We start from the raw sequence: 16,827 nt of genomic DNA on the forward strand, positions 1-16,827 counted from the left end.
CCTAATCTATCTCCAATGAGCAAGCCCGTGGCGACGGTGACAAGGAAAAACTCCCCCAGATGACATGAGGAAGAAACCTCGAGAGGAACCAGACCCAAAAGAGAACCAATCCTCACCTGGACAACAACAGACAACATGACTATAAGATTAACAGTTTTAACATGAAGTCAGTTTCGTTGATGTAATAACTCTTCATTAATGGAAACCTGAGTGCAAAACTGTTCATGACAACCGCAGTCCCAAAGTTAGCAAGTCAGCTGTAGTCCTCAGCCACAAAAGCATTCCTGTAAGTGTCCAGAGTGTCTTCCAAGTGTGACTTTCAACTGTCCATATGGGGCCGTCCTCCACAGGAGTGATGTGATGAGACTCCAACCAGACACGGGCCATCAGGATGGATCAGGCAGGTCTGAGGAGCAGAAGAGGTCAGCGTCTCGATCCCAGGATTGACATGTAACTCAGAGGGACAGATTGGGGGGCGGAGGAGAAGATAGAGAAAACACTGGTTGTTAGGTATGCCCAGTGTCACCTGAATAAGTAGTTACAGTATACATTTTGCGCTGAGTACAAGCAGGGACTTAAGCAAAACTAACTATGACAGCATAACTAAAAGGGGAGAGCCAGAAGGTAACACAGGCATGAGGGCGCCCTGGGACATAAAGCAGCAGCCACGACACCGTCAACAAACTCGAGTGAGCAAGCGAGTGGGGACTGACAGCATCCATACATCCCAATTTACCAAAACACTCTATGTCTGAGGACCCTCCAGATCTACACCTTTACCTCATAAGCACTATTAATGAAAGGCTTGACTAAACAGATATGTTTTCAGCCTAGACTTAAATGCTGAGACTGTGTCTGATTCCCGAACACTACTTGGAAGGCTGTTCCATAACTGTGGGGCTTTGTAAGAAAAGGCTCTGCTCCCTAATGTAGCCTTCACTACACGAGGTACCAGCAGATAGCCTGCACCTTTTGATCTAAGTAGACATGGTGGGTCATAAAGGACCAGAAGTTTGCTCAGGTACTGTGGTGCGAGACCATTCAGTGCTTTGAAGGTCAATAGTAGTATTTTATAATCAATACGAAATTTGATTGGGAGCCAGTGCAGTGTGGATAAGACAGGGGTGATGTGGTCATATTTTCTAGTTCTTGTAAGGACTCTTGCTGCTGCATTTTGACCTAACTGGAGCTTGTTTATGCACTTATTGGAACATCCAGACAGTAAGGCATTACAATAATCCAACCTGGAGGTAACGAAAGCATGAACTAGTTTTTCTGCGTCATGTAGTGACATTAAATTTCTTATCTTAGCAATATTTCTGAGATGAAAGAAAGCTATCCAGGTAGTGTTATCAATGTGAGTTTCGAATGAAAGACTGGGGTCATTAATCACCCCGAGGTCTTTTACTGCTGCACGTGAAGAAACAGAAAGGCCATCCAGAGTTACTGTGTAATCAGAAAACTTACTTCTAGCTGCATGTGGTCCTAGTACAAGTACTTCAGTCTTGTCAGAGTTAAGCAGAAGGAAGTTAATAAGCATCCAGTGTCTAATGTCCTTCACACATTCCTCAATTCTATTAAGCTGGTGTCTCTCATCAGGTTTTGCAGAAACATACAACTGTGTGTCATCAGCATAACACTGGAAACTAATACAATGTTTACGAATAATATCACCCAGAGGTAACATATATAAAGAAAAATCCAGTGGACCCAAGACAGAACCTTGTGGAACACCAAACTTTACCTCAGTATGTCTAGAAAAATCACCATTTACATCAACATACTGATAGCGATCAGTTAAATAAGACCTGAGCCAGGAGAGGGCCGTTCCTTTAACTCCCACAACATTTTCTAGTCTATCCAGAAGAATGGAATGATCAATGGTATTAAATGCTGCACTAAGGTCAAGCAACACAAGCAGCGAGACACAGCCCTGATCAGACGCCAACAGTAGGTTGTTTACTACTTTAACCAAAGCTGTCTCTGTGCTATGATGAGGTCTAAATCCTGACTGATACATTTCATGGATGTTATTCCTATGTAAATATGAGCATAACTGCTGTGCCACAGCTTTTTCAAGGATCTTGGAGATAAAGGGGAGGTTTAATATTGGCTGATAATTGGACAGCTGACAGGGATCAAGGTCAGTTTTTTTAATCAGGGGTTTGATAACTGCTAGTTTAAAGGATTTGGTTACATAGCCAATCCTTAGAGAAGAATTTATTATTTTTAGAAGCGGTTCAATTACTTCAGGTATTATCTGTTTGAATAGATGTGTAGGTAAGGGATCTAGTACACAAGCTGAGGCTTTTGATGCGGAGATTAATGAAAGTAATTTAATTTCTTTCAGGGGAGTAAAACATTCTAATTGCTGATCTGATACAGTTATATTGTTAACTACAGGGTCACTTACATTGTCTGACCTTAAATTAGAAGTTTGAATTTTTTGTCGGATATTCTCAATTTTGTCATTAAAAAAAATTCATGAAATCGTTGCTACTACATAATGCAGGTTTGCATGTGTCTATAGTGGACATATTCCTGGTTAATTTTGCTACAGTATTAAATAGGAATCTAGGATTATTTTTGTTATCTTCTATTAGGGTGGAGAGATATGCTGATCTCGCAGCACTAAGAGCTTTTCTGTACTTCAGGAAGCTCTCCTTCCACGCTAATTTGAACACTACCAATTTTGTTTGACACCATTTACGTTCCAATTTTCGAGTGGTCTGTTTTAATGTGCGAGTGTCATCATTATACCAGGGTGCTAATTTTTTCTCTCTGATCATTTTCCTTTTAAGAGGAGCTATATTATCTAAGGTATAGCGGAATGTTGACGCTAAGCATTCAGTAGCCTGATCAAGTTCTGCAGGGGCTGACAGTGACCCAATCAAAGTTGATAACTCTAGGAGATCATTTATAAAGCTCTGTGCAGTAGTTGACGTGAATGTACGTTTAATACAGTAGTGTGCTGAGGTGCATATATTATTACTCAGACATAGTTTGAATGAGATGAGATAATAATCTGAGATAACTTCAGACTGTGGAAGTGTGACTATATTTTCTACGTTTAACCCGAATGTTAGTATTAGATCAAGGGTGTGACCACCATTATGGGTCGGTCCTATGACATTTTGATTCACCCCTACTGAATCTAAAATGGACACAAATGCTGTTTTCAAAGGGTCTTCTGGGTTATCGAAGTGAATATTAAAATCTCCAACAACTAAAGCTTTGTCTAAGGAAATAACCAGATCTGAGATAAAATCTGCAAATTCGGCTTCTGGTTTGACGAGCTAGACGATGGCAGCATAGGAATGTTGCTCCCGACATTTCGAAGTAAAAATTGCCCACAACAACCCGAATAATTTAAAAAAAACGTGAGTACAGTTGAATTTTGGACTGTGGGTTTCGAGAATGCCTAAATATCAGTCGAAAAAGTTCAAGCAGTCGGAGTTAATTGAGAGAGACGAAGTTAGCCAGGAGCTCCAGGCTAGCAACAAAATGAAGGCTACGGACTTGGACCGCGGCCAGGAGCAGATGGAAGAAGCAGGTCTGGGCCTTATACTGAAAGAACTAAGGGAGTTTAGGAAGGACAATAGTCAGCAGCTGAAAGAGATCTGCAAAGAAATAAACAAAACTAATACTAGAATAGAGGAAGCGGAAAAGAGGATCAACACGGCCGAAACTCGGATACAAGGGACGGAAGAAGCGGTTACGGAGCTGCTGAAGCTGCAGATACACCTGGATGCAAAGCTGACGGATTTAGAGGTTCGCTCCACAAGAGAGAACATCAGAATCCACGGAGTTAAAGAGGGTGTGGAGAAGGACTCTCCATCGATGGTGGGTTATGTTGAGCGTTTGCTGCGGGAGGGCCTGGGGCTCCAGGGCTCCTTTGAGTTGCGAGTGGAGAGAGCTCACTGCGCCCTGACACCGAAGCCGCCACCGGGAGCTCCACCGCGGTCTATTGTGGCTAAATTGTCAAGCTACAGGATGAAAGAGGAGTTACTGAAGCTGGCCTGGCAAAAATGGGGATTTCAACTTCATGGAAGAAGTGTTAATCTGGATCATGACTACGTGCCTGATGTGTTGAAAAAGCGAAAGGAATATGCCGAAGCGAAATCAGTACTGAAGGAGAAGAAAATCAGATTTCAAACTCCGTTCCCGGCCCGGTTAAGAGTGTTCTACCCGGAGGGGACAGTGCTGTATGGATCAGTGGAGGAGGCGACCGGGGACATGGCGAAGAGGGGGTTCTCGGTATTGGTTATTAAACACCCGGAATCTCTGCTGGAGCAGATTCAGAAGTTCACATGGCGAACGAGCAGGAGATCAGGGAGGGAACCGGGAGAGAGCAGGCAAAGAGAGGAGTTACGTGGAGAGACTACAGGTTTTTAGGTGCCAGGATCCAGCATGACTATAAAACATCTGTGATTCAAGGGTCGTTGAAAGTCCCGGAGAAGAAGGGGTGCGTTTTTATTCTAAAGAGGAAAGTCCGGGGGAACCAGCTATCAGTAAGAACAGACTGCGAACAAGTACTGTACATTACAGGAGCATTTTACAGGCTATAACTAAGAACATACTGTAACGTCAGGAGTTTTGTTTTCCTCTGTCAGACAGCCGGATGGACACTAGAATAAAACTGCAAATGGCTGAGGGCCCTCTCACACCGGCCGGTGAGGGAGGATTTCCCTCAAGGCCCTCTTATCATCAGGGCCTAATAAGGGTCGAGATGAAGACCTCACTACTGGAAGATTTTTTTTCATGTGTTACTGTGTTTGTGGTGTTCCTCATTAAGAGGCATGTTTTGCTGCCATTCCATGGAGCTTTTGAGGTGCTACCTGTGATACATTCAGTTAATGGTAAATATTTGTGTTGGTGCCAGAGGGTTTTCTTTTTTTTTTTTAATTTATTTTCAATAATGGATACTAAATGCAAGCAATTAAAATAGCAACTTATAATGTGAATGGTCTAGTCAACCCTATCAAAAGAAGTAAGATTTTGACAAAACTAAAAAGAGACAAAGTTGAGGTGGCGTTTTTGCAAGAAACCCATCTTTCAGACACAGAGCACGCTAAATTAAAAAGAATGGGCTTTAAGTATCAGTTCTCATCATCATATGCAAATGGGCATAGGAGAGGGGTGGCAATATTAATTTCCAGTAAAATTTGTTTTGAGTCCCTATTTGAAAAGAAGGACACAGAAGGAAGATATGTGTTTTTGAGAGGGAACTTAAATGGCTCATTGATAACTTTAATGAATATATATGCTCCCCCTAATTCTGATTGGAGTTTTTTTTAGTCAAATATTTGAATTGATTATAGCAGAATCTCAAGGTGTATTAATTTGTGGGGGGATCTCAATATTAGATTATGCCCTAAACTTGATTCATCAAAAATACAGGGAGCTCAGCCCAGTCACATGAACAAAAAGATCAATTCGGCAATAAAGGATATTGGTTTAGTAAATGTGTGGAGAGAATTAAATCCCTTAAAGAGAGACTATATAGTGGGGCAAAACAGTATTTAGTCAGCCAGCAATTGTGCAAGTTCTCCCACTTAAAAAGATGAGAGAGGCCTGTAATTTTCATCATAGGTACACTTCAACTATGAGAGACAGAATGGGGGGAAAGAATCCAGGAAATCACATTGTAGGATTTTTAATGAATTAATTGGTAAATTCCTCGGTAAAATAAGTATTTGGTCACCTACAAACAAGCAAGATTTCTGGCTCTCACAGACCTGTAACTTCTTTAAGAGGCTTCCTCTGTCCTCCACTCGTTACCTGTATTAATGGCACCTGTTTGAACTCGTTATCAGTATAAAAGACACCTGTCCACAACCTCAAACAGTCACACTCCAAACTCCACTATGGCCAAGACCAAAGAACTGTCAAAGGACACCAGAAACAAAATTGTAGACCTGCACCAGGCTGGGAAGACTGAATCTGCAATAGGTAAGCAGCTTGGTGTGAAGAAATCAACTGTGGGAGCAATTATTAGACAATGGAAGACATACAAGACCACTGATAATCTCCCTCGATCTAGGGCTCCATGCAAGATCTCACCCCGTGGGGTCAAAACGATCACAAGAATGGTGAGCAAAAATCCCAGAACCACACGGGGGAACCTAGTGAATGACCTGCAGAGAGCTGGGACCAAAGTAACAAAGGCTACCATCAGTAACACACTACGCCGCCAGGGACTCAAATCCTGCAGTGCCAGACGTGTCCCCCTGCTTAAGCCAGTACATGTCCAGGCCCGTCTGAAGTTTGCTAGAGAGCATTTGGATGATCCAGAAGAGGATTGGGAGAATGTCATATGGTCAGATGAAACCAAAATAGAACTTTTTGGTAAAAACTCAACTTGTCGTGTTTGGAGGAGAAAGAATGCTGAGTTGCATCCAAAGAACACCATACCTACTGTGAAGCATGGGGGTGGAAACATCATGCTTTGGGGCTGTTTTTCTGCAAAGGGACCAGGATGACTGATCCGTGTAAAGGAAAGAATGAATGGGGCCATGTATCGTGAGATTTTGAGTGAAAACTTCCTTCCATCAGCAAGGGCATTGAAGATGAAACGTGGCAGGGTCTTTCAGCATGACAATGATCCCAAACACACCACCCGGGCAACGAAGGAGTGGCTTCGTAAGAAGCATTTCAAGGTCCTGGAGTGGCCTAGCCAGTCTCCAGATCTCAACCCCATAGAAAATCTTTGGAGGGAGTTGAAAGTCCGTGTTGCCCAGCGACAGCCCCAAAACATCACTGCTCTAGAGGAGATCTGCATGGAGGAATGGGCCAAAATACCAGCAACAGTGTGTGAAAACCTTGTGAAGACTTACAGAAAACGTTTGACCTCTGTCATTGCCAACAAAGGGTATATAACAAAGTATTGAGATGAACTTTTGTTATTGACCAAATACTTATTTTCCACCATAATTTGCAAATAAATTCTTTAAAAATCAGACAATATGATTTTCTGGATTTTTTTTTCTCATTTTGTCTCTCATAGTTGAGGTATACCTATGATGAAAATTACAGGCCTCTCTCATCTTTTTAAGTGGGAGAACTTGCACAATTGGTGACTGACTAAATACTTTTTTGCCCCACTGTACATATTTTTCTAATCCACACTTGTTGTATTCAAGGATTGACTACTTTTTAATCTTTGGTAAAGATTTACACAGGGTTGGGGATTGCGGCATGGGGATTATGGACCTTTCGGAGATCTATACAAGAGATATACAAAAAAAGTTAATATTTACAAAACAGAAGTATTATGAAGGAGGTGGGAAAGCCAGTAAATTGTTGGCTTATAGGCTGAAAAAGCAACAGGCAGAGAATTCAATCCATAAAATTAAAAAAATCTGCAAATTCAGAAAGAAACTCAGACTATGGCCCCGGGGGCCTGTAAATAATAAGTAACGGAATTAACTGGGTAGACTTATTTTTCGAGGCTACATACATTATATTCATATGAAGAACTTTAAATGTATTAAATTTATAACCAGGTTTGTGTGTTACACCTAGATAATCATTATAAATAACCGCGACGACTGCTCCTCTGCCAGTTAGACGAGGCTGGTGTATATAACTGTATCCAGGAGGACTAGCTTCATTTAATGCTATATATTCATTTGGTTTAATCCATGTTTCTGTTAAACACAGTACATTAAACTCCTGATCAGTAATGAGTTCATTAACCATTAGCGCTTTAGATGTAAGAGATCTAATATTTAATAGCCCCACCTTTAGATCAAAGGTGATGGCAGCGGCTGTACAGTCAGTATGATCTAATTTTATATTGATTAGGTTACTGGAACAAATTCTCTGAGTATTTCTACTTTTTTGTTGAGCTCGGGGAACAGACACAGTCTCGATGTAGTGGACCCTGAGTGACGACTCTGTGCAGCTAGCAGACAGTCGGTTTAGCCTGTTCGTCTGCTCCCTGGCCTTGTGATTTTTGTGCAGCGTGGTCCAGTTCAAAATGGATGAATCAGGGGTTGAACTACCGTACATAAGAGTTGAACTATAGTACTGGTATAGTACTGGTATAGTACTGGTATTAAACATCTTAAAAGATGAAGATTTCTGTAAATATACATACACTACCGTTCAAAAGTTTGGGGTCACTTTGAAATGTCCTTATTTTTGAAAGAAAAGCACTGTTCTTTTCAATGAAGATCACTTTAAACTAATCAGAAATACACTCAATAGACCCTTTTCAGTCACGTGACCTTCGTAAACGCGACCACCATTTTGGACATGTAGCGGACTTCGGCTCGAATTGGTTTGAATGCGAGGAAGGCGACAAACGGAGAACATACAAGAAAAAAGAGCGAGATGCAGAAAACACCTTCACTATCCAGCGACGTAGGGCATTTACAGGGCGAGCAGAGGGAGAAATAACAACAGTAACGACACATTAGCAACGCCGTACAGAAATAACGGTTTATGGCACAGACCCTTTCGGTTCTTGCTCATCTAGCTGCTACAATGACTGCTTAGACTGCAACAATAATACCTAACACACATTTAAGTATCCGTCGTAAAGACGTGAAACTCGTCAAGTGACGAGTGTGTTCATTGATCAGCTAACACAATCTAAAAGTAGACATACCATCACACTGCCCTGGCGCTGTGTACAGTTTACCTTCTATGGTTTGTGCACTCACTATTTGCCATTACTTTCTCCAACTGTTGTTACAGATTACAGGGAACGGCCTGGATTTAAGAAACAAATACATGTTCCTCTTGTTTTGAACACTTATTCGTAGGCAGTGCTTAATTTGTAAAGTGGGAGGTCCCGGAGCGCAGAGGATGAGCGGCTCCGGTGTGGAAAAAAAGGGGGGGGGGGGGGGGGCGCGGCGCTGCGCTGCGCTTCTGGGCATGTTTTGTAATAACACTGCAAATTAAGTTCATCTGCAGATATTTTGTGGATGTCGTTTCATGAGAGAAATCACCAAGACAGATATCAAAATCAGACATTAACACTAAATAAACTTGCATTTTTTTATTTAATTATTTGGGTTTTTTTTTTTTGTTACATAGTCAAAAGAGGTGTCGGATCACCGGATCCAGTGTAAATAGCTGCCGGAGCCAACGCCCGAGGTTCCGGAGCGCGCTCCGGCTTGCTCCCCCTCAAATTAAGCGCTGTTTGTAGGACACTGCCTCTGATCCGTCCTACAGTCTACCAACAGCAAAGGAACACAACGCTAGCTAATGTCGTTAGCTAATAGCTACTACAGAAGAACAAAGAGGTTACAATGGGTTATTTTAGCCTATTTGGTTACACACTCGCCGCCACAGAATGTTAACAGCAATGTAATGCCTTTTCTGGCTAATTTTATTCGTCTTACCTCCAACAAAGTGGTCACTACACAAGCGTTGGTATGCTGAGGGCTGCCAATCTGTTAATGGCCGTTATCCACCTTCTCCGTCGGGATCCGATAAAATGATAAACCTTGCCTTGTTTGTTGATGGTTACTACATCCAGGTGCACAACAATATAGTGGCATGATGGAAGTCTTGCTGAAAATAAACACTTTCTTTGCTGCCGTTCCTCAATGTTGGCTGTGGTAAACTACTGGTAGTACATGTCCAAAATGGCGGCCGCGTTTGTCGTGACGTCACGTGAAAAGGGTCCATACATTGCTAATGTGGTAAATGACTATTCTAGCTGCAAATGTCTGGTTTTTGGTGCAATATCTCCATAGGTGTATAGAGGCCCATTTCCAGCAACTACCACTCCAGTGTTCTAATGGTACAATGTGTTTGCTCATTGCCTCAGAAGGCTAATGGATGATTAGAAAACCCTTGTACAACCATGTTAGCACAGCTGAAAACAGTTGAGCTCTTTAGAGAAGCTATAAAACTGACCTTCCTTTGAGCAGATTGAGTTTCTGGAGCATCACATTTGTGGGGTCGATTAAATGCTCAAAATGGCCAGAAAAATGTCTTGACTATATTTTCTATTCATTTTACAACTTATGGTGGTAAATAAAAGTGTGACTTTTCATGGAAAACACAAAATTGTCTGGGTGACCCCAAACTTTTGAACGGTAGTGTATGTACAATCTGCCTCTCGTTTCTTCTCTTTCTAGCCTCTGCCGGCTCCTCTAATGGCTGTAGTAACAATGTCGTCGCATGTGAGCAGCTGTGTCTGCCTCGACCTGGAGGCCTGTTCTCCTGTGCCTGTGCTACAGGCTTCAAACTCAATGCTGATAACAGGACCTGTGCTCCGTACCAGTCCTATGTGGTCATCTCAATGCTCTCTGCCATCAAGGGATTCAGTCTGGAGGGAGATCATCATTCTGAGGCCATGGTGCCTGTGGCAGGGAGAGGTTGGTATTTTACATAGCAGAGTGTGCATCAGTGCCTGTACTGTATCATGCAGTATAATGAAGAACATTAGCTGAAAGTTTATATAATTACAATTATTTTCTATAAGGCTATATTATGTACGACAGAAAATGTAGAGTATACATCTTCATTTTTGAGTGTATTTGTGTTTCATCTCATCTCATTATCTCAAGCCGCTTTATTCTGTTCTACAGGGTCGCAGGCAAGCTGGAGCCTATCCCAGCTGACTACGGGCGAAAGGCGGGGTACACCCTGGACAAGTTGCCAGGTCATCACAGGGCTGACACATAGACACAGACAACCATTCACACTCACATTCACACCTACGGTCAATTTAGAGTCACCAGTTAACCTAACCTGCATGTCTTTGGACTGTGGGGGAAACCGGAGCACCCGGAGGAAACCCACGCGGACACGGGGAGAACATGCAAACTCCACACAGAAAGGCCCTCGCCGGCCACAGGGCTCGAACCCGGACCTTCTTGCTGTGAGGCGACAGTGCTAACCACTACACCACCGTGCCGCCCTGTATTTGTTTATTACCCAATAAATAATGTAAATGTTTTATTTAAAACAACAGCAACTGTAGATACCCGCGATGTTGCATCCTCTGAGCCCTGAGATGCTGCCATTACATTATTAGGTACCCCAGCCATAGAGGTCACTTAGAAGGTATATAATTGGTGAGTGTATTCCATCTGCTTCTATACACAATTTGTTAGTCCCCTCCTACTTTATCCATCTTTGGAAGCCACCATTGATGCAACAGATATTAATTTGATGTTAGACCATTTTCAACACTGCAGTGATACAGACATGAGAGTGGTATCTTGGTGGGTTCTGCATTGGTGTGTGTGTGTATCAGGGACAGTAGCATTGCGTCACTGATAGCAAATGAGTAATGGCCCATCGATAGCCCATAATCCACCACTTTGGCTGGTTCGCACATCGCTGTGGAATGAGAGCGATTAACTCCACCACAACCACAACTCAGCTTTGATGGTCACATGTGAGCCACTTTCACCTCAAAACTCCAGTGTGCACAACTATTTTTACATTTGGGTGATGTTTAGTCAACGTTTTTTAAATGTGGTTGTGCCACTTTTAGCCCACAATCCATTTTTCCTTGCCTTGCCTTAACTGCCCTTGTGCCTAGCCTTATTTGGCCCTTGATGTGGTGTTTTATTTTTATTTCAAATAGCATTGTCTATTCTTATTGGCCACTTAATTATTACCTTGTTAGTCCATCTACTTACTGATCACCCCAGTGTACTGACGGACAAGGTAGAGGAGGGATGACAAATTGTGCGTAGCAGATGGGCTACAGTCAAGAATTGGAATATGATAGGTTTACCTGGGGCGGCACAGTGGTGTAATGGTCAGCACTGTCGCCTCACAGCAAGAAGGTCCTGGGTTCAAGCCCAGTGGCCGACGGGGGCCTTTCTGTGTGGAGTTTGCATGTTCTCCCTGTGTCTGCATGGGTTTCCTCCGGGTGCTCCAGTTTCCCCTACAGTCCAAAGACATCCATAATTGGTGACTCTAAATTGACCGTAGGTGTGAATGTGAGTGTGAATGGTTGTTTGTCTCTATGTGTCAGCCCTGTGATGACCTGGCGACTTGTTCAGGGTGTACCCCGCCTTTCGCCCATAGTCAGCTGGGATAGGCTCCAGCGTGGCTGTGACTCTGCACAGGATAAGCGGCTACAGATAATGGATGGATGGATAGATTTACCTGATTAAATTACTGAAGTGTGTAGATGCAAGATAGGAGAACCGAAGTGTGAATGCAACCGGTTTGTATATTCAGCCAATGTAGTAGTATACATGTGTGTCCCACAGGTCGAAATGTTCTACATGTGGATGTGCACATGCCCTCTGGGTTCCTGTACTGGTGTGACTTTAGCAGTACTGTTGCCTCTCGGAATGGTATCCGCCGGATAAAGCCTGATGGATCTCGATTCCGCAGCGTTGTCACTTATGGGATTGGACGCAACGGGATCCGAGGCATTGCTGTGGACTGGGCAGCAGGTGTGTGGTTGTTTTTAATCTCATTCTATACTTTAACAGTGGAATGCAATCACAGTATATAACCTTCACAGAAGAGATAAGCTGTTACAGGACCCGCTGCTCTCTGCATCTTTTGCTTGAGTGTGAGGAACATGTTAGAAGAGTTCAGAAGTCAAAGTGTGTCTAGGGTTTCAATTTGATGGCATATAAAATGACCATAAGCAGCTTTTCTACTGGGTTACACCACTCAGCTGATGGCATGGAAGAGCTAATCTTCTGGAGTATGAGGTTAAACTGAGGAATTTTGGTGGCTGTGCTATGGTCTGACCTGGGTATAGTACAACCCCGATTCCAAAAAAGTTGGGACAAAGTACAAATTGTAAATAAAAATGGAATGCAATGATGTGGAAGTTTCAAAATTCCATATTTTATTCAGAATAGAACATAGATGACATATCAAATGTTGAAACTGAGAAAATGTATCATTTAAAGAGAAAAATTAGGTGATTTTAAATTTCATGACAACAACACATCTCAAAAAAGTTGGGACAAGGCCATGTTTACCACTGTGAGACATCCCCTTTTCTCTTTACAACAGTCTGTAAACGTCTGGGGACTGAGGAGACAAGTTGCTCAAGTTTAGGGATAGGAATGTTAACCCATTCTTGTCTAATGTAGGATTCTAGTTGCTCAACTGTCTTAGGTCTTTTTTGTCGTATCTTCCGTTTTATGATGCGCCAAATGTTTTCTATGGGTGAAAGATCTGGACTGCAGGCTGGCCAGTTCAGTACCCGGACCCTTCTTCTACACAGCCATGATGCTGTAATTGATGCAGTATGTGGTTTGGCATTGTCATGTTGGAAAATGCAAGGTCTTCCCTGAAAGAGACGTTGTCTGGATGGGAGCATATGTTGCTCTAGAACCTGGATATACCTTTCAGCATTGATGGTGTTTTTCCAGATGTGTAAGCTGCCCATGCCACACGCACTAATGCAACCCCATACCATCAGAGATGCAGGCTTCTGAACTGAGCGCTGATAACAACTTGGGTCGTCCTTCTCCTCTTTAGTCCGAATGACATGGCGTCCCTGATTTCCATAAAGAACTTCACATTTTGATTCGTCTGACCACAGAACAGTTTTCCACTTTGCCACAGTCCATTTTAAATGAGCCTTGGCCCAGAGAAGACGTCTGCGCTTCTGGATCATGTTTAGATACAGCTTCTTCTTTGAACTATAGAGTTTTAGCTGGCAACGGTGGATGGCACGGTGAATTGTGTTCACAGATAATGTTCTCTGGAAATATTCCTGAGCCCATTTTGTGATTTCCAATACAGAAGCATGCCTGTATGTGATGCAGTGCCGTCTAAGGGCCCGAAGATCACGGGCACCCAGTATGGTTTTCCGGCCTTGACCCTTACGCACAGAGATTCTTCCAGATTCTCTGAATCTTTTGATGATATTACGCACCGTAGATGATGATGATATGTTCAAACTCTTTGCAATTTTACACTGTCGAACTCCTTTCTGATATTGCTCCACTATTTGTCGGCGCAGAATTAGGGGGATTGGCGATCCTCTTCCCATCTTTACTTCTGAGAGCCGCTGCCACTCCAAGATGCTCTTTTTATACCCAGTCATGTTAATGACCTATTGCCAGTTGACCTAATGAGTTGCAATTTGGTCCTCCAGCTGTTCCTTTTTTGTACCTTTAACTTTTCCAGCCTCTTATTGCCCCTGTCCCAACTTTTTTGAGATGTGTTGCTGTCATGAAATTTCAAATGAGCCAATATTTGGCATGAAATTTCAAAATGTCTCACTTTCGACATTTGATATGTTGTCTATGTTCTATTATGAATACAATATCAGTTTTTGAGATTTGTAAATTATTGCATTCCGTTTTTATTTACAAGTTGTACTTTGTCCCAACTTTTTTGGAATCGGGGTTGTACAGTGGAGTCGTTGAATGAGAATTTTGAATGAATGAATGAATTTATTTTTTTTTTATTTCGAACATGTATAAAAATGTATGTAACTATTTGTACATACAAAAGAAAGAAAACGAGAAATTGAAAAAAAAAAAATAAAATAACATAAAGAGCAAAGACATTACAAAACACCGCACATTGTTCGAAAAAGGAGTGGGAAGAAGTACAATACTTTTTTAATTTCCCACCCCTTTTTAACTACCTCGAAATCCAAACTACATTAATACACCTATAAAGATATATTCCATATATACACTTCATGAATATCTATATAAATATATAATTACAAAAATAAATATATACTGCATACCATATATATATACACTTCATAAATATCTATATAAATATATAATTACAAAAATAAATATCTACTACATACCTATCCCTGTAAATATGAAGATATAAACTATCCCCATAAATAAATATATACCATATATACCATTGCTACAAAGTGTTATACAAATATATAACATATATACAAAGTGAATTTTGACTGAGAGTTTTATAGTGTCCAGTGACTTTAGGCATTATAATATACTTTCACTATTTGCATTTACTATTTTTTTCTTTTCATTTCCATATTAGATTTTCTCTCAGCCTCAGTCTACATTGCTATTCTACATAACTAATTGCATGACATTTCAACAGCATAGATGCACAGAAAAACAGCATCACTAACAACTGACATTGATTATGATTATGACAAATTGAAGGAAATTATTAAGTGTGTTATAAAAGGAGATACGCAGAACCTTTATTTTTAAATAAATTTCTGAGTGGATAGTATCTCCATCCTTGACTCTTGTATGCTGCATAAATGGGAATTTAAAAAAAATATATTTTTGAGAGTTAAAATCGACCGGAAAGTCGTCATTCGAGCTGCCCCGCTGAGCCAGCCAGCCCTGAGTGTGTGACGTCACAGCGGTAACCGGTTTTAAGGCCGAGGCCTTTTACAACTATAGACCAAAGTCATTATAAATAAAAATTTATGGTGAAAGTAAGAAATACCGTTACCGACTTGCTCAACTAAGACTGATTTGACTTCATTGATTGTGGGTTGACTGTCATTAAAACAGGATGGGTGTTATAACTTATGCAACATACATGTACATGCATGCATTTTCACTGATAAAATGTAAAAGGCTAATTAAATAATCAGATGAACTGAGACAGTCACATTCTGAAGCAAATTAAATAATCTTATACCGGTAACTTAAACACACAATACAAGTTACACGTATTAATCTAAATGCAGGGAAACAATGTGTTTTTGTTGTTTTGTATCCAAATGAGAGTCGGAGCTTACCCGTCTGTGTTCTCGCTTCTGGAAGGCCAAGTTTGTGGTTGATTGTTTTGAAACAATCTGCCTTTCAGTTATTTGTTCAGTTCTCCGTTCATTTGCTTCTTCCACATAAGGGTGAGACGGCAGCAATATCCAGCAGAGAAATCAGATGGCTGCGCCACTCATTCTCCATTTTCTCCATACTGTGTACTCCACCATTACTGCTCGGCTCAGGCAATTACTAAAACCCGGGATGGGGTGGGACGTCACCAGTTTTAGCAACAACCGCGGGGAGGTCACTGCCTGAGCGATAATATGTCCTGTTCCATCTCGGGTTTTACCAACAACCCTCGGCTCACACTCCGGGAGAACTGGTGCAACTGAGCTTACTTTCCTTTTTTAAATAAATAAATACTTTCTTTTTCTTGTAGTTTTATTTAATTGTTGGGACTGCACCCTCTTTCAATATGGGCTTATAGCCAACGCTCCTCAACAGATCAGAGGTCTCGTACGAGTCTTCAGTAAAATGTGCAGAGCAGAGGAGAGACCACTTCGTAGCCGCCCAATGTGCCCGTGAACTTCTTGCAAAACGCGTCCAAATCTTTGCAGTTTGAACATTCTTGGGCCATGAATGCAATGTAAATCCACCTTCTGTCATGTTGCTGCAACTACCAGCAACACATCTACAAGGCATGGTGATAAATTAACTCAAAATGGATGATCGGAGTTGCAGTCAGCTCTGTGTTTTAGTATAGCGGAAATGGCGATGAGACCAGTAGACTTCCTGCTGTGACGTTACGGATGTCAAGGTCATTCACTCAGACTGCTACCTATAACCCTGATTCCAAAAAAGTTGGGACAAAGTACAAATTGTAAATAAAAACGGAATGCAATAATTTACAAATCTCAAAAACTGATGTTGTATTCACAAAAGAACATAGACAACATATCACATGTCGAAAGTGAGACATTTTGAAATTTCATGCCAAATATTGGCTCATTTGAAATTTCATGACAGCAACACATCTCAAAAAAGTTGGGACAGGGGCAATAAGAGGCTGGAAAAGTTAAAGGTACAAAAAAGGAACAGCTGGAGGACCAAATTGCAACTCATTAGGTCAATTGGCAATAGGTCATTAACATGACTGGGTATAAAAAGAGCATCTTGGAGTGGCAGCGGCTCTCAGAAGTAAAGA

At 41.6% G+C, this 16,827-nt stretch overlaps 1 protein-coding gene across 1 annotated transcript in view; it reads left to right on the forward strand.

The window, feature by feature from the left end:
- The window catches only part of lrp2a (low density lipoprotein receptor-related protein 2a), a 211,697-nt gene that overhangs the window by 72,287 nt on the left and 122,583 nt on the right, over positions 1-16,827 (forward strand). The window contains exons 38-39 of the mRNA XM_060930575.1: positions 10,098-10,337; positions 12,195-12,383. Of these exons, the coding sequence (XP_060786558.1) occupies positions 10,098-10,337; positions 12,195-12,383 (429 nt within the window). The remainder of the gene's footprint in view (positions 1-10,097; positions 10,338-12,194; positions 12,384-16,827) is intronic.

The sequence above is a fragment of the Neoarius graeffei genome, chromosome 9 (genome assembly GCF_027579695.1).
Source record: "Neoarius graeffei isolate fNeoGra1 chromosome 9, fNeoGra1.pri, whole genome shotgun sequence".
NCBI classification, from domain to species: Eukaryota; Metazoa; Chordata; class Actinopteri; order Siluriformes; family Ariidae; genus Neoarius; species Neoarius graeffei.